At 43.7% G+C, this 21,499-nt stretch overlaps 1 protein-coding gene across 1 annotated transcript in view; it reads left to right on the plus strand.

Moving 5' to 3' along the window:
- RADX (RPA1 related single stranded DNA binding protein, X-linked) overlaps positions 1 to 21,499 on the plus strand; it is a 70,535-nt gene that overhangs the window by 17,366 nt on the left and 31,670 nt on the right. Inside the window, exon 10 of the mRNA XM_054719228.1 lies at positions 6,990 to 7,150. Within this exon, the coding sequence (XP_054575203.1) occupies positions 6,990 to 7,150 (161 nt within the window). The remainder of the gene's footprint in view (positions 1 to 6,989; positions 7,151 to 21,499) is intronic.

The raw sequence follows: 21,499 nt of genomic DNA on the forward strand, positions 1-21,499 counted from the left end.
ATTGGATCATTTATCTTCCTTTTATTAAGTTGTATAAGCTGCATGTAGATGTTGGAGATCAAACCTTTATCAGTGATGCCATTTGCAAATATGTTCTCCCATGCAGTAGGCCTTCTTGTTGTTTTGTTAATGGTTTCTTTTGCTGTGAAAAAGCTTTTTATTTTGATGTAGTCCCATTTGTTAATTTTCTCTTTAGCTTCCATTGCCCTAGGTGCAGTGTCAGTGAAGAATTTCTTTTGGCATATGTCTGAGATTTTGCTACCTGTGGATTGCTCTAGTATTTTTATGGTTTCCCGTCTTATGTTTAAGTCCTGTATCCATTTTGAGTTTATTTTTGTGTATGGCGTAAGTTGGTGATCAAGCTTCATTTTTTTGCATGTATCTGTCCAATTTTCCCAACACCATTTATTGAAGAGACTGTCTTGACTCCATTGTATGTTCATGCCTCCTTTGTCAAATATTAATTGAGCATAGTGGTTTGGGTCAATATCTGGATTCTCTATTCTGTTCCACTGATCTATATGTCTGTTCTTGTGCCAGTACCAGGCTGTTTTGAGAACAGTGGCTTTGTAATACAGCTTGAAATCTGGTATTGAGATCCCTCCTACTTTATTCTTCTTTCGCAGGATTGCTGTGGCTATTCGGGGTCTTTTTTTATTCCAGATGAATTTTTGGAGAGTTCTTTCAAGGTCTGTGAAATATGCCATTGGTATTTTAATGGGGAGTGCATTGAATCTATAGATTGCTTTGGGTAGTATGGACATTTTAATGATGTTGATTCTACCAATCCATGAACATGGTATGTTCTTCCATCTGTTTACGTCTTCCTCTATCTCTTTTTTCAGTGTCCTGTAGTTTTCCGTGTACAGGTCTTTTACCTCCTTAGTTAAGTTTATTCCTAGGTATCTTAATTTTTTTGGTGCGATGGTAAATGGAATTGCCTTTTTAGTCTCTCTGTCTGTAAGTTCACTATTGGTGTATAGAAAGGCCATAGATTTCTTGGCGTTAATTTTGTATCCTGCTACATTGCCAAATTCATTTATTAAGTCTATTAGTTTTTTGACGGAGTCTTTCGGATTTTTTATGTACAATATCATGTCGTCTGCAAATAAAGACAGCTTTACTTGTTCTTTTCCAATTTGGATGCCTTTTATTTCTTCTTCTTGTCTAATTGCAATGGCTAATACTTCCAGTACTATGTCAAACAGGAGTGGTGAGAGTGGGCATCCCTGTCTTGTTCCTGTTCTTAGGTGAAATGTTTTTAGTTTTTGTCCATTGAGTATGATGTTTGCTGTGGGTTTCTCATATATAGCTTTTATTATGTTGAGGTATGAGCCTTCTATTCCCACCTTGTTGAGAGTTTTTATCAAGAAAGGGTGTTGGATTTTGTCAAATGCTTTTTCTGCATCAATTGATATGACTATGTGATTTTTATCTCTCAATTTGTTTATGTGATGTATCACGTTTATTGATTTGCGGATATTATACCATCCTTGCATTCCTGGGATAAATCCTACTTGGTCATGGTGTATGATCTTTCTGATGTACTGCTGGAGCCGATTTGCTAGAATTTTGTTGAGGATTTTGGCATCTATGTTCATGAGGGATATTGGTCTGTAATTCTCTTTCATTGTGTTGTCTTTATCTAGTTTTGGTATTAGGGTGATGCTGGCTTCATAGAAGGAGCTTGGAAGTGTTCCTTCCTCTTGAATTTTTTGGAATAGTCTGAGGAGGATAGGTTTTAGTTCTTCCTTGAATGTTTGGTAAAACTCTCCTGTGAAGCCATCAGGCCCCGCGCTTTTGTTTGCCGGAAGCTTTTTGATGACTGCTTCAATTTCGTCCATAGTTATTGGCCTATTGAGCTCTTTAGATTCTTCTTGATTGATTTTTGGAAGGTTATATTTTTCTAGGAATATGTCCATTTCCTCCAGGTTGTCCAGTTTGTTGGAATAGAGTTGTTCGTAGTATTTTGTAACAATCCTTTGTATCTCAGCGGGGTCTGTTGTTATTTCACCTCTTTCATTTCTGATTTTGTTTATTTGGGTCCTCTCTCTTTGCTTCTTGGTGAGCCTGGCTAGAGGTCCATCAATCTTGTTTATCCTTTCAAAGAACCAGCTCTTGGTTTTGTTGATCTTTTGTATTGTTTCTTTGGTCTCTATGTCATTTATCTCCGCTCTGATCTTTGTTATTTCCTTCCTTCTGGTTACACTGGGCTTTTTTTGCTGCTCTTTTTCTAGCTCTTTGAGTTGTAGGGTTAAGTGATTTATTACCATTGATTCTTGTTTTTTGCAATAGGCTTGTAGAGCTATGAACTTCCCTCTCAAGACTGCTTTCGCTGTGTCCCATAGATTTTGGATTGTTGTGTTTTCATTGTCATTTGTTGCCATGATGTTTTTTATTTCTTCCTTGATCTCTCTGGTGACCCAGTCATGGTTTAATAGCCTGCTGTTTAGTCTCCATGTGTTTGATTTCTTTGGATTGTATTTATTGTAGTTGATTTCCAGTTTTATGCCACTGTGATCTGAGAAGACGCTTGATATAATTTCTATCTTCTTGAATTTGAAGAGACTTTGCCTGTGACCCAGCATATGGTCTATCTTTGAAAATGACCCATGTGCACTTGAGAAGAATGTATATTCTGTGGCTTTGGGGTGAAATGTTCTAAAGATGTCAATTAATTCCATCTGGTCTAGTGATTCATTTAGGATTGCTGTTTCTTTGCTGATTTTTTGTTTAGAGGATTTGTCCAGTGGTGATAGTGGGGTATTAAAGTCTCCTACTATGATTGTATTGCTATTAATCTCTCCCTTGAAATCTTCCAGGAGTTTTTTTATGTATTTGGGTGCTCCTATATTGGGAGCGTATATGTTTACCAGAATTATTTCTTCTTGTTGGATTTCTCCCTTTAGTATTATGAAGTGGCCTTCTTTATCTCTTGTTATGGCATTTACTTTGAGGTCTATTTTGTCAGATATAAGTATTGCTACCCCAGCTTTTTTTTCATTTCCATTTGCCTGAAAGATATTTTTCCATCCCTTCACTTTCAATCTGTGTGAGTCTCTTGTTCTGAGGTGGGTCTCTTGTAGACAGCATATATATGGGTCGTGTTTTTTTATCCATTCAGCTACTCGATATCTTTTGATTGGAGCATTTAGTCCATTTACATTTAAAGATATTACTGAAAGGTATTTGTTTGTGGTCATATCTATTTTTGTGTCTATATTCCTTCTTACCTGTTTATTTCTTCTTTTTACAGTATTCCCTTTAGCAATTCTTGCATTGCTGGTTTGGTGGTGATAAACTCCTTAAGCCTTTTTTTATCTGCAAAGCTCCTGATTTCCCCTTCAATTTTGATTGATAGTCTTGCTGGATATAGTATTCTTGGATTCAGTCCTTTGCTTTGCAACACTTTGTATACCTCTGTCCATTCACTTCTAGCTTGTTGTGTTTCTGTTGAGTAATCATTTGACAATCTGATGGGTGTTCCTTTGTAGGTAACTCTCTGTCTCTCTCTTGCCGCCTTTAAGATTCTCTCTTTATCATTTATATTTGCCATTGAAATTATGACATGTCTTGGTGTGGGTCTTTTGGGGTTGATCCTGCTTGGGACTCTCTGTACTTGCGTAACTTTTATCTTTCCCATATCCGGGAAGTTTTCTGTCATTATTTCTTCAAATAGATTTTCTAATCCCTGCTGCTCTTCTTGTCCTTCTGGCAGCCCTATTATACGCATGTTACTTCGTTTCATGTTGTCCCGAAGCTTCCTTAGGCTTTCCTCCTGCTTTTTAATTTTTTTCTCCAATTGCTGTTGAGATTGAGCTTGTTTCTGTACCTGATCTTCTAACTCACTAATTCGGTCCTCTTCTTCTTGTAGTCTACTGTTGAAACTTTCCATGGTGTTTTTGATTGTAGCTATATCACTTTTCATTTCTTCCTGATTCTTGCATAAGTTGTTTATTTTCTCATCCATCCGATGTATAAATTCCACGACCATTACTCTAAACTCCTTTTCGGTCATGTTGCAAGCTTCAGTTTCACTGATTTCCTTTCTTGGCGACTCCACATTTTCTTTCCTCTGTGAGTTATTTCGTTTCCCCATTCTGGCTATCACCAGAAAGCTCAAGCTTCCGTTTGCGTGGACCTGGGCCGTGTGCTGTGGGGACTTCACTCCACCCGAGTTTCACTGAAGTGCTCTGACACTAGGACGTGTGGCTGCCTTTGGTTGGTGGGAACCAGCCTTGCCCAGGGTCAGTGTCCCCAGTGTTCCGTGTGGTCTCGTGTGCACACTTAGATTCAGGGGCCCTGTCTGCACCACACTGTTGGTATGTGCCGAAAATGAGATCCTTAGCATGTGCCAGGAGTCAGAGTTTCCCTGTGTCTGCACCAAGACTAGAGTGTCAGAGTCTCTGTTGCCTTGTGCGGTTTCTCGTTGAGACTCAGGGTCCCTGTGTGTGCATGCACCAACAATTGGGGTCGCTGGCACTTAGTGTGAATGCGCTGTGAGTCAGGGATCCCAGGCAGCTGTGTCCGGCATGCCAAATTCCCTGAAGTGGAGCTGCGACCTGTGTGTGCTCTCTCTACTGAGCCAAACCGGCTAGGGCGCACACTCTTGATTTTCTGAGGGTGAGCTGGCTCTGTGCACTCTACCGGAGTCCCGGAAGGGGGGCGGAGTCTGTCCTGCGCGCCAAATTCCCCAAAGGGAAAGCCCCTCTGTGCAAGCACTAAGATTCCCTGAAGGGAGAGCTGTGACCCGCAAGCCAAATTCCCCCAAATTCTCCGAAGGGGTGCCCTCTGTGCGCACTGACAGATTTCCCCAACTGGGAGCTGATTCTCTCCTGTGCGCTCGCGCACGCGCCAAATTCCCTGAGGGGGAGCGAGTCCCTGCGCAAAGCTCTGCGGCTTGGGCGAGAGGCGGATCTATCAGTTAAAATGGCGCTGTCTGCGCGCCTGCGGGGAGGGGGTAGGCTCTTTGACTCACGGAATTCTGCCGGGACGTCTGGATTCTTGTTGTTTGTTGGTCTGAAGCTGTGATAGCAGTTCTCTGTCCCCAGTGGCTGCAGGGTCCTGGTTTGTGTCAGAAGCCAGGATCCGAGTCTCAGGCAGTTCTGTTTCTCAAGATGGCGTGGTCTCCGCGTCCGCAACAGCCCTATTGATTCTTTTTTAAAAAAATTCTTAATGGTGTAAAACCAAGAGGGGAAAAAATCGTTATTTTTTGTTTCCTTTTTCTGTCATTTATTTATTTTGGAGCAGGCTGGGCAGAAGGTCATAGCCTCTGATATTTCCCAAGGCCCTCAAATTTGGTATCTTGATTTTGCTTTCAACCAATTTAAGCCTATCTTGATTGTTGTTATTTAAATTCTCAAGTGGTATATATGATTACAGGCATCCTTGGAGATATTGTGTGTTCAGTTCCAGATCACTGCAATAAAGCAAATATTGCAATTAAACAAGTCACATAATTTTTTTGTTTTCTCGGTGCATATAAAAGTTATTTTTACACTCTACCATAGTCTATTAAGTGTGTAATAGCATTATATCTAAAAAAACAACTTACATACCTTAATTCATAACATACTTTATTGCTGAAAATATTAACCATTATCTGAGCCTACTGGAAAAATGATGTCAGTAGATTTGCTCCACACAGGGTTGCCTCAAACATTTAATGTGTAAAAAACACAATATCTGCAAAGCACAATAAAATGAGATATGTCTATATATTATTTTCTTACTTTTTGTCAAGACCAGAACTTTAGGAACACTTCCACAGGAAGTTTTTATCTCTGTATCTGGCATGTCAGTCTTAGCCAGATTGTATAAGACACCAGTTCTGAAATCTAGGCATAATCAAGACAAAAAGTTAATTTTCCCATGAGTTTATCTTTTGAAAAAATTATTCCTAGGATTGCTATTCTTTTTTTTTTTAAGTTTTATTGGAACACAACTGCAGTTATTTGTTTAAATATTTGTCTTTGGCTCCTTTTAAAATTTTAAATATATTTTTATTGATTTCAGAGACGAAGGGAGAAGAAGAGAGAGAAAGAAACATCAATGATGAGAGAGAATTATTGATCAGCTGCCTCCTGCACACACCCTACTGGGATCAAGACCGCAACCTGGGCATGTGCCCTTGACCAGAATTGAACCCGGGACCCTTCAGTCTGCAGGCCAACGCTCTATCCACTGAGCCAAACTGGCTAGGATTACTATGCTTACAGAAATACACATCTAATCCAACTGTTCAGCTATCCTCCTATCTAATAATAGAGTAACATGTAAATTACCATCACTCCCCTACGCCCACGATTGGGTGGTGGGGGGCTGGGCGGCGGGACTCGGGGTGGCCTATCCGGCCATTGAGAGGCACGGATCCGCTGCCACTGAGGGGGCTACCCTGCTGTTGAGAGGCGCAGGGGGCGCAGTCCCCGCCCCCTGCGCCTCTCAACGGCCAGATCCACGGCCGCTGAGGGGGCCTGCCGCGGACACCCAGCTGCGCCTCTCAACGGCAGGGTAGCCAGGTGTCCGCGGCAGCCCCCCTCAGCGGCCATTGAGAGGCGCAGGGGGCGGGAGTCCCTCCCCTGCGCCTCTCAACAGCAGGGTAGCCCCCCTCAGCGGCCGCGGACCATCAAAAGCGTGGGAGCTGGGTGCCTGTCTGCTCTGGCACCAGGCCTTTCAGAAGCCTCCAGCGGACAGGCACCCAGCTCTACCGCGAAAAGCAAAAGTGTGTAGGGGACCCTACACGTGCATGATTCAATCATGCACTGGGCCTCTAGTACTAATATAAGAAGGATTTTTGTTTATTTTCCTTTTAAAAATATTTTAATAGATGGATTAGGATAAATCATCTTTATAAAAGCACTATTATGTTTTCAACATTTTGTCACAACTCTTAAGATTATGAAAAATGGGTAAACTAAAATTGTAGACTTTTAAGATAAATAATTTCAATGAATTAGTTTTAAATGTTTTCTCTAAACTTTTGGTTTCAGAATGTTAACCAACCCTCAGCATCCCAAACAGCAATAAAAGAAAGTCAAAGTCAGGAACTAGATGGTAAACAAGATGATGGTTCTATGAGTTCTCAAACTACATGTACAAGTTTGAGCCCTCCCAAGAAAAAAAGGATTCTGCAAGGGCCATTTGCCAAACTGTAAGTCATTTGTATTAAGTATATGCATAACCTATTAGATGTGTTGTTGTTGTTGTTTTTTTTTGGGGGGGGGGGGATTTCTTCCTATCCTGTAAAATGAATAATTGTACTAGAAGCTGTATTAGTTTTCTAGGGCTGCCAAAGTACAAAATCAAGGCATTGGTGGGGTGAATTCATTATGAGAGATATAAGGTAGAATCTGTTCCATGATTCTCACCTAGCTTCTGGTAGTTTACTGGTAATATTTGGTATTTCTTAGCTTATAAAAGAATCACCTCAATCTGTGCCTTGATCTTCACCTGGCATTCGCCCTATGTGTAAATTTGTGTCCAGATTTCCACTTTTTATCAGGACACTATGCACATTGGATTACGGATCCTCTCTGGGGTACTGGTCTACTCCAATATTATATTATCTTAACCAACTCCATCTTCAATGACCCTATTTCCAAATGTCACATTCTCACTGTCCTTGAAGACAGTTACATATTAGTAGTCTGTCCTCTGGCCCCTAAAAATTTATGTCCTCACAATGCAAAATACATTCAGCCCGTCACAACATCCCCAAATGTCTTAACCCATACCAACATCGACTAAATTCAAAATCTCATCTAAATATCATCTAAATCAGGCGTCCTCAAACTACAGCCCGCGGGCCACATGCGGGTGTTTTTGCCGTTTTGTTTTTTTACTTCAAAATAAGATATGTGCAGTGTGCATAGGAATTTGTTCATAGTTTTTTTAAAAAAACTATAGTCTGACCCTCCAATGGTCTGAGGGACAGTGAACTAGCCCCCTGTTTAAAAAGTTTGAGGACCCCTGATCTAAATCATGTGTGGATGAGATGCAGGGTGATTCATCCTCGGGCAAAATTATTTCCTATGTGAAACTACACATTATCTGTCCAAAATATAATTGGTGGGATAAGCATTCCAAAAGGAAGAAATTGGAAGGAAGAAAAGGATCATGGGTCACAAGTAAGTTTGAAACCTAGAAGGATCAGTTCCACTTGATTTTAAGGTTCCAGAATTATCCTGTCTGGCATGATACTATGTCCTCTGGGCTCACCAGATGGCAGCCTGAGTGGTAGCTGGCTCTGTACTCTGGAACTGAGGTGATGGCTCTGCCTTCATAAAGAAAAGGCCTTACCCTCAGGGTTATTCTTCCCTTTTTAAAAAAGAATAACACGTGGTCACAGCTGGATGTCTCTATCAGGTCATTTCCTGACTTTAGAATTCAAAAAACCCAGCAGCCTTTCTTCATTTCCTCTCACCTATACCCCTTTAGTCTAAGCTAACAGCATGCCAACTGAGATAGTTGATTGGGCCCACAGGTCACAAACCTAATGTGTTGGGCAAATGGTTAGCCAACAATACCCTTGGTGTTCTATCCAGAGCAAACTTTCTCATTTTTTGAAATTGAGTAGGCTGAGAATTTCCCAAGTATTGAAGTGTGGTTTCTTTTTTCTTAACTATTCTCTTTTCAAATGTCTCTACCCTCTCGTATTTTACTATAAGCAGCAAGGAAAAACCAAGTTGTGCCTTCAACACTTTGTAAGTTCAGCTAAATATGCAAGTTCATTGCATACAAGTTTCACTTTCTATCCAACAAAACACAATTTAGCCAAGTCCTCCGCTATTTTTTAACAAGGATCACCTTTCATCCAGTTTCAAATAAGACATTCTTTCTTTCTGAGACCTTGCCAGAAGCACCATTTACATTCATATTTCTAGCAACATTCTGTTCATGACAATATGTGTTTTCCCTAAGAAACAGAAGCTTTGTCTACAGCTTTCTTCTTTTCTTTCTGAGCCTTCGACAGATTCTCCTTCAAAATCCATATTTCTAGCAACAATCTCTTCAAAGCAGTCGAAGCTTATTCTGTTAATGCATCTCAAAACTCTTTCAGCCTCTACTTAATACCTAATTCTAAAGCCACCTCCACATTTTTAATTATTTGTTACAGCAGCACCCTACTTCCTGATACTGAAATCTGTAATAGTTTTCTAGGGCTGCTATGACAAAGTACCACAAGTTGTGTGGCTTCAACAACAGGAAATTATTGTCCCACAGTTCTTTAAGCTACAACTCTAAGATCAAGGTATCAGCAGGGTTGGTTCCTTTTGAGGGCTGTAAGGAAGAATCTGCCCCATGCCTCTCCTCTAGCATCTGGTGGTTTGCTGGCAATCTTTAGCATTCCTGGGCTTGTAGAAACATCACCACAATCTGTATCTGTGTTCAAATATCCCTTTTTTATAAGAACATCTGTCATATTAGATTAGGGGCCCACCCTACTCCAGTATGACTTCAACTTAACTAATTACATCTTCAGTGACCCTATCTCCAAATAAGTTCACATCTGCCTTGCTCAGCATGAACTGATTGAAAATTAATTTAAAATGGGAAGTAACCCCAAAATAAACATTTTAATTTATGTATGCATTATATTTTAACTTAAAATACTATAAATGTATTTAATTTGAAATAATTTGTTCATCAGTTGTTTAAGCATGGATCTTTTCTACATAAACTTCTCCATTATGAATTGTATATGATTAACAATTTTGGTTTCTTTGCAGTAGCAGCAAAACTGAGAAACAAATAAAGACGGTGGAGTACAGAATCATTTAGATTTTTTTAGTGTTAATTTTTTAATTAACACTAATCTTTTATAATAGCTATGTCCAATCAGGCTCAATTTGGGGTTGTATACTGAGCTTGTATCTGGCGACTTGAGCTAGAAAATTAAATCATTGATTTTGGGTTCTTCCTTTCTAATATATGCATATATGCTATACATTTTTCTCCATGCACTGCTTTAGCTACCTCCTACTTCATTCTCCGTTAGTTCAAACATTTTTTGGTTTTCAATGTGATTCTTTTCAGACTCAAATCATTTAATTTCCAATCACTTGAGAAAGTCTAGTTGCATTTCTTAAATTTAATTCAGCTTATCTTCACTCTGGAAAGAGAAAATATTCTGAACTATTTTAATTATTTGAAATGTGTTGAAAGGCTTTTCTTAAATTGTACATGTGGTCAATTTTGGAAAATCCGTTTTCATATGCACTCAAAAATAATGTGAATCCCATCATCCTTGAGTGTAGTGTTCTATACATGTCAGTTAGGTCTAAGTATACTAATTGTGTTGATTACATATTTTTTAATATCTTTATTGTTGACAGTGTTACAGATGCCCCTCCTTTTACTCCCTATTGCCCTGTTCCACCAGAATCCCACCCCACCCCAGGCCTTTACCACCCTATTGTCTATGTCCATGGGTAATACATACATATATATATATATATATATATATATAAGCCTAAGTGACCATTATGACCAAACAACCAGAATGACTGGTTGACCAGTTGCTATGATGCGCACTGACCACCACCGGGCAGACGCTCAATCGCTCAATGCAGGAGCTGCCCCCTGGTAGTCAGTGTGCTTCCACAGCCAACCTCTTGCAGCTCCTCCCTCTGGCTGGCCCCCATCAGCCCCTAGTGCTAAACCATTCGTAGATGACCTGCTTCTGGGTTGGGGTTTCATATGTAGTAGAGCAGCTCCCTTGCTGTGATCTATTGAAAGTCAGCCCTCAATACAAGGGTTTGTCTTGCTCCCATCCTCTCTCTTCCCCAGGTGCCACCTGTCCACTGCTGCAGTGAGGGAAGGAGGAGGGAGAAGAGGGGGAACTGCACGGTGGCGGGGTGCTGATGGCAACATTGGCATCTGGCGTCAGTGTGTTCCTTCTGCAACCAGCCCAGAAACCATCACCTCCTCTCTCGACCCCGCGGGGCCTTCGGACCCAGGGCTGAGACAGGGAACTGGGGGTGGGTGGCAGCGGACAAGGCCCCTTTCCCAGGAGGGCCGAAGGCCGGCTCCCTCCTCGGGGCTAGTGGCCAACCTCCCACGGTCCCTCCCCCAATCCTTCCCCTGTGCAAGAATTCATGCACCAGGCCTCTAGTATGCATATAAATTCTTTGGTTAATCTCTTCCTGCCTCCCTCCCCCTTCCCTCTGAGATTCATTAGTCTGTTCCATGTTTCCATGCATCTGGTGCTATTTTATTCATCAGTTTATTTTGTTCATTCGATTCCCTGTTCATTTTGATTTTTAGATTTAATTGTTCATAGGTATGTATTTATTGCCATTTTATTGTTCATATTTCCGGTTTCTTCTTCTTCCTCCTCCTCTTTTTAAAGAACATGCTTCAACATTTCATATAATGCTGATTTGGCAGTAATGAAATCCTTTAGCTTTTTCTTGTCTGTGAAGCTCTTTATCTGACCTTCAATTCTCAATGACAGCTTTGCTGGTTGTAGGTCCTTGCTTTTCATCGCTTTGAATATTTCTTGCTACTCCCTTCTGCCCTGCAAAGTTTCTGTTGATAAATCAGCTGACAGCCATATGGGATCTCCCTTGTAGGTAACTAACTGCTTTTCTCTTGCTGCTTTTAAGATTCTCTTTGTCTTTAACCTTTGGCATTTTAATTATGATGTGTCTTGGTTTGGGCCTCTTTGAATTCATCTTGTTTAGGATTCTCTGGGCTTCCTATACTTGTATGTCTATTTCTTTCACCAGGTGGGGGAAGTTTTCTGTCATTATTTCCTCAAATATGTTTTCAGTTTCTTGCTCTTTCTCTTCTCCTTCCAGCACCCCCATGATACAAATGTTGGTATGCTTGAAGTTGTCCCAGAGGCTCCTTACACTATCTTCATATTTTTATTCTTTTTTAAAATATGTTTTTATTGATTTCAGAGAGGAAGGGAGAGGGATAGAGAGATACAAACATCAATGATGAGAGAGAACCACTGATAGGCTGCCTCCTGCATGCCCCCAACTTGGGATTGAGCATGCAACCCTGGAATGTGCCTGCAACCCTGCCATGTGCCCTTGACCAGAATCTAACCCAGGACCCTTCAGTCTGCAGGCTGACACTCTATCCACTGAGCCAAACCAGCTAGGGCCATATTTTTTGTTCTTTTTTCTTTTTGCTCTTTTGATTGGGAGTTTTTTGCTTCCTCATATTCAAATTGTTGATTTGATTCTCGGCTTCCTCTACTCTATTGTTGATCCCTTATAAATTATTCTTTATTTCAGTTAGTGTATCCTTTATTTCTGACTGGTCCTTTTTCGTATTTTTTATGTACTCACGAATTTCCTTGAAATTCTTACTAAGTTCCTTGAGCATCCTTATAACCATTGTTTTGAACTCTATATCTAGTAGTTTGCTTGTTTCCATTTCATTTTTTTTTCTGGAGATTTCTTCTTTCATTTGTGACATGTTTCTTTGTCTCTGCATTTTGGCTGCTTCCCTGTATTAGTTTCTATGTATTAGGTAGAGCTGCTATGTCTCCTAGAATTGGTAGAGTAGCTTTGTATAGTAGGCATCCTGTAGGGCCCAGTGGCTCAGCCTCCCCAGTCACCTGAACTGGGAACTCTAGGTGTGACCCTGTGTGGGCTGTGTGCACAGTCTTGTTGTTGTTGAGCCTTGATTGCTGTTGGCATCACTTGGAGGAATTGATCCCCCCCCAGGCCAATTGGATATGAGGACCCGCTGCGACTACAGTGGAAGAGCTGCTGTGCAAGATACTCCTATGGAGCAGAACTTGCTTTAGTGGGGCTTTGGTGCTCACTGAGTCTGCCCCTTGGGCATGTCACTCATGGATGTTGTAGAGTTGTAATCTGGTGTGGTCTGAAGCTGTCCACTGGGTGCACTGACTCTGGGGCCTTTGGGCGGTGAAAAGTCAGCCACTGCCTGTGCCCTGCCAAGCTAAAGAGCAATCTACAGATGGCTTCTACTTGTGTTGGGCTAGGAGGTTCCCAGAAAAGGCCAGGCTGTGAACCTTGTCAAGCTGCTGATAATTCTGGGCCTGGGGCCTCTTATTGAGAGGAATGGGGCATGTGACACCAGCTTCTGCATGTTTGAGAGATTTTAGGAAAGTGAAGTCTGAGCCAGAACAGTCCATTCATATGGAAAATACACTGCAAACAGCTTAGGTGGAGCTGCAAACTGCATGGGGCAGGATCTCAGGGAATCACCAGGGTGGAGTGAAAAGTGTTGGCCAGGTTGATGGAGACTCAGATATGATCCCTGCCAGTCAGCTCTGTGGAGGTGAGGTCCCAGCACTTTTGTCTGGGAGAAAGCTGCCCCAGAGTTCTTTCCCTGATGCCAGACAATATAGTTCCTCCTTGTATGTCCCTGGATCCATTCAAGCTGATGCTCTAGCACTGGAGTTCAGAGGGAGTGAGTCCAAGTAAGTCCTTGCATGGGTCCTTTAAGAGGAACTGCCTGGAACTCCAGTAGCCTCCATGTCACTGGGCCACAATCCCCACTGGTTTTAACAGCCCAAAGTTACAGGGACTTCTCTTCCCAACACTGGAATCCTTGGCTGGGGGGCCTGGTGTGGGGCTGGAACCCCTTACTCTACCTGGGAGTCCTCCTCAGCCACAATATCCCTCCCAATTAAAAACACGCCACACATAGGTGGGAGACCAGCCTTCACCCCTTTTACCAGTCTCAATTTGCTTTCTTCTTTAATTCTCTAGTTGTAGTACTTCCATTCAGCCAGATTCCAGGTGGATCTGAATGGTGGTTGTTCTGTATTTTAGTTGTAATTTTTATGTGGTTGTAGGAGGATGTAAGTACCTGCATTTACCTACACTGCCATCTTGGTTCCCTCTCTGATTACATCTTTTATATCCTCTGCTTTTTCTATCAGCTAATTGAGACAGGTAACACTGTTAACATCTTCTAACATAACTGATGATTTATTTCTCCTTTTAGTTCTGTCAATTTTTTGCTACAAATATGTTGAAGTAGTATAACTGGATACATATAGATTTAGGATTGTGATGCCTTTCTGATAGATTGACCCCTTCGTTACTATGAATTTTTTTTAAATCTTTCTCAATGCTTTCTACCTTAAAGTCTACTTTGTGTAGTACTAAATTACTTATACCAATTTTCTTTTGTTTAATCCTTACACAGTATGTAGATTCTATCCACATTACTTTGGACCTTTCTATGCCCTCATATTTGATGTTGTCACTTTTTCTTTTTTATTCCTCACCTAAGGGTATGTTTATTGATTTTTTTAGAGAAAGAAGAAGAAGAAGAAGAGAGAGAGAGAAAGAGAGAGAGAGAGAGAGAGAGAGAGAGAGAGACATCTATGTGAGAGAAGCATCGATCAGTTGCCTCCCATATGCACCCCAACTGGGGATTGAACATGCAATATAGACATGTGCCCTCACCAGGAATTGAACCCACAACCTTTTGGCATATGGGATGACACTCCAACCAACTTACCCACCCAGCCAGGGCAAGGTTGTCACTTTTAAACTGCATATAGTTGTTTGTTTGTTTTTAACTAATGTGAGAATCTTAGTCTTTTACTTAGAGTATATTTTTTATTCACTTTTACTGGAATTAATGATATATTTGTCTATCAATCTTCATACTGTTTGCTTAATCAAAAAGTTTTAATTATTCAATTTCCCCCTTTTTGATAGTTGCATATTATTTAGTGGTTACCCTATAAGTTATAACCTGAACACTTAACTTATTATAGCTAAATACAGCCTTAGCCACTTTGGCTCAGAGGTTAGAGTGTCTGCCTGTGGACTAAAAAGGGTCCCAGGTTTGATTCCAGTCAAGGGCACGTACCTCAGTTGCACGCTCCTGGCCCTGGTTCAGGGCATGTGGGAGGCAACCAATCAATCTGTCTCTCTCACATCAGTGTTTTTCTCTGGCTCTCCCTCTCCCTTCCATTCTCTCTAAAAATCAATGGAAAAATATCCTCTGGTGAGGATTAAAAAAATTATTTTACTATTTTCCTGATAATGCTAGAACATGTCAACTCGATTTATCCCCATTTTATTATTTTTGTCTTACATTTTAATTGTACATATATTTTAAATTCCATAATACATTTTTAGTATTGTCTTTCTTGTATGGTCAGCATTTATTTATATTTGCCCATATCTTCTTTTTTAGGTTCTCTTCATTCCTACCTGTATTTCCATGCTTCATTCTGGGATCATTTTCTTTCTGACTGAAAATTTCCTCTCAGCATTTATTTCAATGTAGCTTGTTGATAATATATTTCATTTTTCTTTGTCTAAAAACATCCCTACCTCTCAATTTCTACATTTTAAATGTCAGACATTCTATTATATGGCATGTAACAAAGACATGTATTTCAATAATATTTTCATGCCAAAAAAAAACAAAAACAATTTAACAGCTAAGGAAAGTAAAAATAAAAATTAAGTACATCCTTGAGAAACTCTTGTCCATATTCACCATATTCATTAAAATATTACATTAGTAGAGGCCCAGTGCACGGATTCGTGCACCAGTGGGGTCCCTCAGCATGGCCTGTGGGGATTGGGCTGAAATCAGCAATCTGACGCCATTTGCTGCTCCTGCCAGCTGCTCCTGCTCATCCTGGCCCCGCTGCACCTGCCACCACTCAGTTGGCTCACTGTGGTCTCTGGGCTGTGGCGGCCAGCCGTGAGCCCTGTGTCTGGCGCCCCTCGGTCAGCTGAATGGCGCTCCTACTGTGGAAGCACACTGACCACCAGGGGGCAGATTCTGTGTTAAGTGTCTGCCCCCTGGTGGCCAGTTGTACATTATGGTGAACAGTCGAACGGTTGACCAGTTGAACAGTCGCTTAGGCCTTTATATATATAAATGAGGGGCACAGTGCACAAATTCGTGCACCTTGAAAAGAACTGTGGGCCACGAGGCTACGGTGGGCACAGGGGCAGGTCTCGGCCCATCCTCTGCACCCCCACCCAGCTCCTCCCACCACAGCCCTTGGTCCCCTGTCTGCTGGCAGCCCCACACCCGCCACCACTGCTCCCACGCGCTGACAGCGCCAGCCCCAATCGCTTCGCGCCATCAGCAGGTGCAAGCTGCTCTGGCGCTGGCAGCAGGTGCCAGCACCCGGCAGGACCATGGTGTGACCATGGTGTGTGGGAGCAGAGAATTTTCAGTAGCCACCAGAGGCTCGCCCCAATGACAGCTACCTTGGTCTGGCGCCCCTGCTCACCATCCCAACACGGCCGATGCCCACCATGTTCCGTGCACACGCCCCCTAATGGTCAACGCACATTATAGTGACTGGTTGTTTGGTTGGTTGTTCCGCTGTTCGGTCTATTTGCATACTAGGGTTTTTTATATATAGATCCTTAACAGCTATTTATAGGAACCCATCCATTATCCATCAACAGTGAAATGGATAAATTAATTGTGGTATATTCATACAAGAGAGCACTACAATGCAATTAAAATGAATAAACTTGCCCTGGTCAGTGTGGCTCAGTTAGTTGTTGTCCCATGTACTGAAAGATCACCAGTTCGATTCCCAGTCAGAGCACATGCTCAGGTTGTGGGTTTGATACCTAATCAGTGTTTGTGCAGGAGGCAAATAAATGATAGATGTTTGTCTTTCACATCTGTTTCTCTCTCTCTCTCTCCCTCAAAAATCAATGAAAACATTTTCAAAAATAAGAATGAACTGCAGCTACATGCAGCAATGTGAATTACTATTAAAATATAATATTGAAAAAATAATATTGTAGAAAAGAATCAATACTAATGAAAAAAAGAGCCCTGACCAGTGTGGTTCAGTCGTTAGAGCATCGGCCAAGCATGGAAAGGTCATGGGTTAGATTCCCAGTCAAGGTCACATACCTGGGTTGTGGGTTTGCTCCCCAACCCTGGTTGGGGCCAGTGCAAGAAGCAACCAATTGATGTTTCTTTCTCTCCCCACCCCTCTCTTTTGAGACTGTATCTGTTTTGTCCATTTTTCCCTCTGTTTCTTGAACATATTAATCATTGTATTGTAAATCCTGGCCTGCTACCCAGCCAGCATGGCTTAGTGGTTGAGCATCAACCTGTGAACCAGGAGGTCATGGTTCAATTCCTGGTCAGGGCACATGCCCAGGTTGTGGGCACGATCCCCAGTGTGGGGCATGCAGGAGTTGGCCAATCAATGGTTCTCTCTCATCATGGATGTTTCTATCTCTCTCTCCCTCTACCTTCCTCTCTGAAATCAATAGACATATTTTTTTAAATAATAATAAATCCTGGACTGCCAACTCCAATTTCTGGGTCACCTGTTGGTCTGCTTCTGTTGGTACAATTATATATATATATATATATATATATATATATATATATATATATGGCTACTATGCAAAGTGTCCCCTCAGGAGTTTGACCATGAGGCTAGGAGTTTGATCGCTTGCTATGACATGCATTGATCACCAGGGGTCAGTGCAGAACATGGCAGGCGACCAGCGGTGGCGGCAGGGCACTGAGGGAGCAAGGGAAGAGGGAGGCAGGGAGGCAGGAAGGTGGGAACCTGATTGGCCCTGATCGCTGGCCAGGCCTAGGGACTCTACCCATGCACAAATTTGTACACCGGGCCTCTAGTAGTAAATATGACCATTTAAGAGCTTGTATCAACCAACATTTTATTCCAAACTAAAGGCCGAGTGAATGAAAATTTGTGCACTCATGGGGGGTCCCTCAGCCCAGCCTACACCCTCTGGCAGCCCAGGAGTGGGCCTAAGCCATTAGTCGGACATCCTTAGCGCTTCCACGGAGGCAGGAGAGGCTCCCGCCACCACCACTGCACTGGCCAGCTATGAGCCAGCTTCTGGCTGAGTGGCACTCCCCCTGTGGAAGTGCACTGACCACCAGGGGGCAGCTCCTGCATTAAGCATCTGCCCCGTGATGGTCAGTACATGTCATAGCAACCGGTCATTCCTGGTTGTTCTGCCATTAGGGTGAATTTGTATATTACCCTTTTATTATATAGGATGGTAGTAAATCATGGTACTCTCTTTTAGATAAAATGTGTAAAAATCCATCAACTCATTCAAAAAGTTAGCACTGAGAAATAAATATAATAAATGGGACATTAAAACTTCTTCATTTCATCCTACTGATAAGATTACTTCCATTACCTCATCTGATGCTCAATATCCCTGTGAGGGAGGCACAAGATAATTATCTCAATTTTGTAGATGAGGAATCTAAGATTCAGAAAGGATAAAAATGGTAATTAAGCATGCATGTATGTATATTAAGTACTTTTAATTTCTTTGCTTGAAAGATACTTTATAAGACTATAATAATACTAGAGGCCTGGTGCATGAAATTCGTTCATGTGGGGGGGCAGTTTCTCAGCCCCGCCTGCACCCTTTCCAATATGGAATCCCTATCACAATCCGGAACCACTGGCTCCTAACCACTCACCTGCCTGCCTGCCTGATGGTCCTAACTGCTCGCCTCTGCCAGCCTGATCCCCCTAACTGCTCTCCCCTCCTGGCCTGATTGCCCTTACTGCCTAACTGCTACCCCCTGCCAGCCTGATCCCCCTAACTTCCTATCTGCTCTCTGCTACCGCCCTGATCCCCCAACTGCATATCTGCTCTCCCCTCCTGGCCTGATCGCCCTAACTGCCTATCTGCTCTTCCCTCCTGGCCTGATCCCCCTAACTGCCTATCTGCACTCCCCTCCTGGCCTGATCCCCCTAATTGGCTATCTGCTCTCCCTTTCTCTCCACACCCTTCAGACCACCGGCGCAGGTGTGTTGAAAGCTCTCCTCCACGGCCCCGCCCCCATCCTGATTGGTCATTATGTGACAGCATCCCAGCCAATTTGCATATTCCTCTATTATTAGTATAGGTTAATTATAATCTTGTTATATAAATTAGGGAATGATATGTAATAGAATCTATATGACTTTTATCTAAGGTCAATATGTTAGTGAAAGAGCAAGATTAGAGTAAAACTTAGAGCTTTTGACATAATTTTTATATTTTGCCACTACTCATCATATGTGTCTTTATCTTCTCTTCTTTTTCCTTCTTATCTGTGCTCAGTTATCCTTCAATATTTATCTTTTCATGTTTATCTCTCTTTCTACAATTTCCTCAGTTGATTCCCATAGACATTTTATACTCCATTCTGTCATTTAGCATCTTTAAGACATTTAAGTCATACAAACAAATGACTACATATTCCAGTAAAAATCTCCTAAGCCACTTTGTAAAATTCTGTACACTATCATTGTGCTGTTTCAGATTGGGAACTATTTCTTCCAATTTATTTCAGATGAATATATTATTTTTAATCACATGTATTAAAAAGTATATACATGCGGAGAAACCAAGATGGCGGCATAGGTTAAACACCTAACCTGCAGCCAGGCACAACAATTTCAAAGGCACAACTAGAGGTCAGAACGGACATCATCCAGAACCACAGGAGAGCTGGCGGACTGAAATGCCCACAGCTGGGGGGAAGGAGAAGGCCACGGGGACAATCGGGGGAGCCGTAAAAGCCTGAGGTATGGAGAAACGGGCGGAGACAGGAGCACGCGCGCCTGCGGGGAGGATGGAGCCTGAGAGGAAGGGGCGGCTGAAGGCCTGGCAGGCGTTCACTGGCAGGAAGGAGATAAAGGCTCCGGATTGCGCTGAGCGCCGGCACCGACTGCACTGAGCGCCAGTTCCGGGCGAAACCCTGGGAAGCCAGGCGCAGGCTGGGGGAATGAATCTGGGCTGTGGGGCGCAGGCACAGAGGAGCGGTGGAAGGCAGAGCTCCAGAGGCGCGCACGGGAAGGGGCGCAAAGGACGGACTGTTGCCTGTGCAACTGAACTGCCCTAGCGGGAAGGAGACATAACCTCAGGACCGTGCTGAACCCCAGTTCCGACTGCACTGAACCCCAGTTCCGGGCGAAACCCTGGGAAGCCAGGCGCACGCTGGGGGAATGAATTTGGGCTGTGGTGGCGGAGGCACAGAGGAGCGGCGGCTCCAGACGCGCGCACGGGAAGGCCTGCAGAGGACGGACTTTTGCCTGCGCCACTGGGTGGCCCTGCTGGGAAGGAGACAGGGGCGCCAGACTGTGCTGAGACCCAGTTCCAACTACACTGAAACCCAGTTCCAGGCGAGAATCTGGGAGTCCAGATTCATTAGGGGAGGGACTGGACTGTTTGGCAGTGGGCGAAACTCCAGGGCGCGTTTCTCTCAGAGGTGTTTGCAAGGAATACAGAGGGACACAGAGGCAGGAGCCTCTTAGGGCGGGGCTGACAGGAAGCCAAGGTTGTAGGCTCCACCCTGTAGCTCCGCCCCAGCCAAGCTGAGCAGAAGCTTTTTCCTGCTGAGTGCCTCAGGTAGTGGCTGACCCACACTACATTGGAGACCCAGAAACGAGGGCATCTAGTGGTTGGTGTGAGATGACACCAGATTTCAACCACTCGCATAAGGGAGGCATTCTAGAGGCAGACTCAGTGAGCGCCAAGGCATTGCTGCATCAAGACCCAGCCCATAAACATGTCTCCTGCACAGCAACTCTTCCTATATAGACAAAGAGGGTCCTCACGGCCAATTGGCCTGGAGGACAATTCCTCCCAGTGACACCAACAACAATCAAGACTTAACTGTACAAAGGAGGACCAAGATGGAGACATAGGGCGGCAGCCTGATCGTTGCCTACCACAACAATATTGAGACTACGACGGGAGAGCAGAGCAGACACCAGCCAGAACCACCGGGGGGCTGGCTGAGCAGATGCTCTACAACTAGAATAAAAGAGAGGGGTACGCGGGATGATGCTGATGCCGGTGACCCAAAGTCCACACTTTAAGAACTATGGCTCAGGCGACACAATGGCGGCCTGGAACGTGCTCGGCGCAGTTCCCCCGGCGGTCTCTGGCTGAGGGGACGGCTCCACTCGCTGCCGAGCACGGACAGACGAGCCCCTGGGAGACATGGGGTGGGAGACTCCGTGCTTGCTGACCTCCGAGTCCTTCAAGAATCTCAATGCCCTGAAGCGGCCAGGTGCGCACGCTCGGCGACCGGCCACCGCTGCAGACCCAAGGGCCGATGCAGCGACACCGGACCAGCCCGCCGCCGCGCACCGGGCACACCGGAGCCTCGCCGAGCCCGCCGCCCAACGAGTTCTGGGGAAGCCGCCCTGGAGCTCTGAGAAAATGACCGAAGGAATTGCTGAGAGGGAATTGACCAACAGGAATTGGGATCAAGAAGACGAAACCCCGCTGAGACCCGAGTCCAGGCGAGGCTGTGAGCCTCTGGGCTCAGGTGTGGTCACACGCCTCTGGGTCTAGGTGAGGCCTCACGCCCCTGGGTCCAGGTGAAGCTGGATTCCGGGTTCGGGTGAGGCCATGTGCCCCTGGGTCCGGGTGAATCTGAACCCTGGGTCTGGGTGAGGCCGTGGGCTCCAGGATCCGGGTAAGGCTGGGTCCCGAATCCGGGTGAGGCCGTGCGCCCCTGGATCCGGGTGAGACCACGCGACCAGGGGTCTGAGAGAGGT

The sequence above is a fragment of the Eptesicus fuscus genome, chromosome 1 (genome assembly GCF_027574615.1).
Source record: "Eptesicus fuscus isolate TK198812 chromosome 1, DD_ASM_mEF_20220401, whole genome shotgun sequence".
Lineage (NCBI taxonomy): Eukaryota > Metazoa > Chordata > Mammalia > Chiroptera > Vespertilionidae > Eptesicus > Eptesicus fuscus.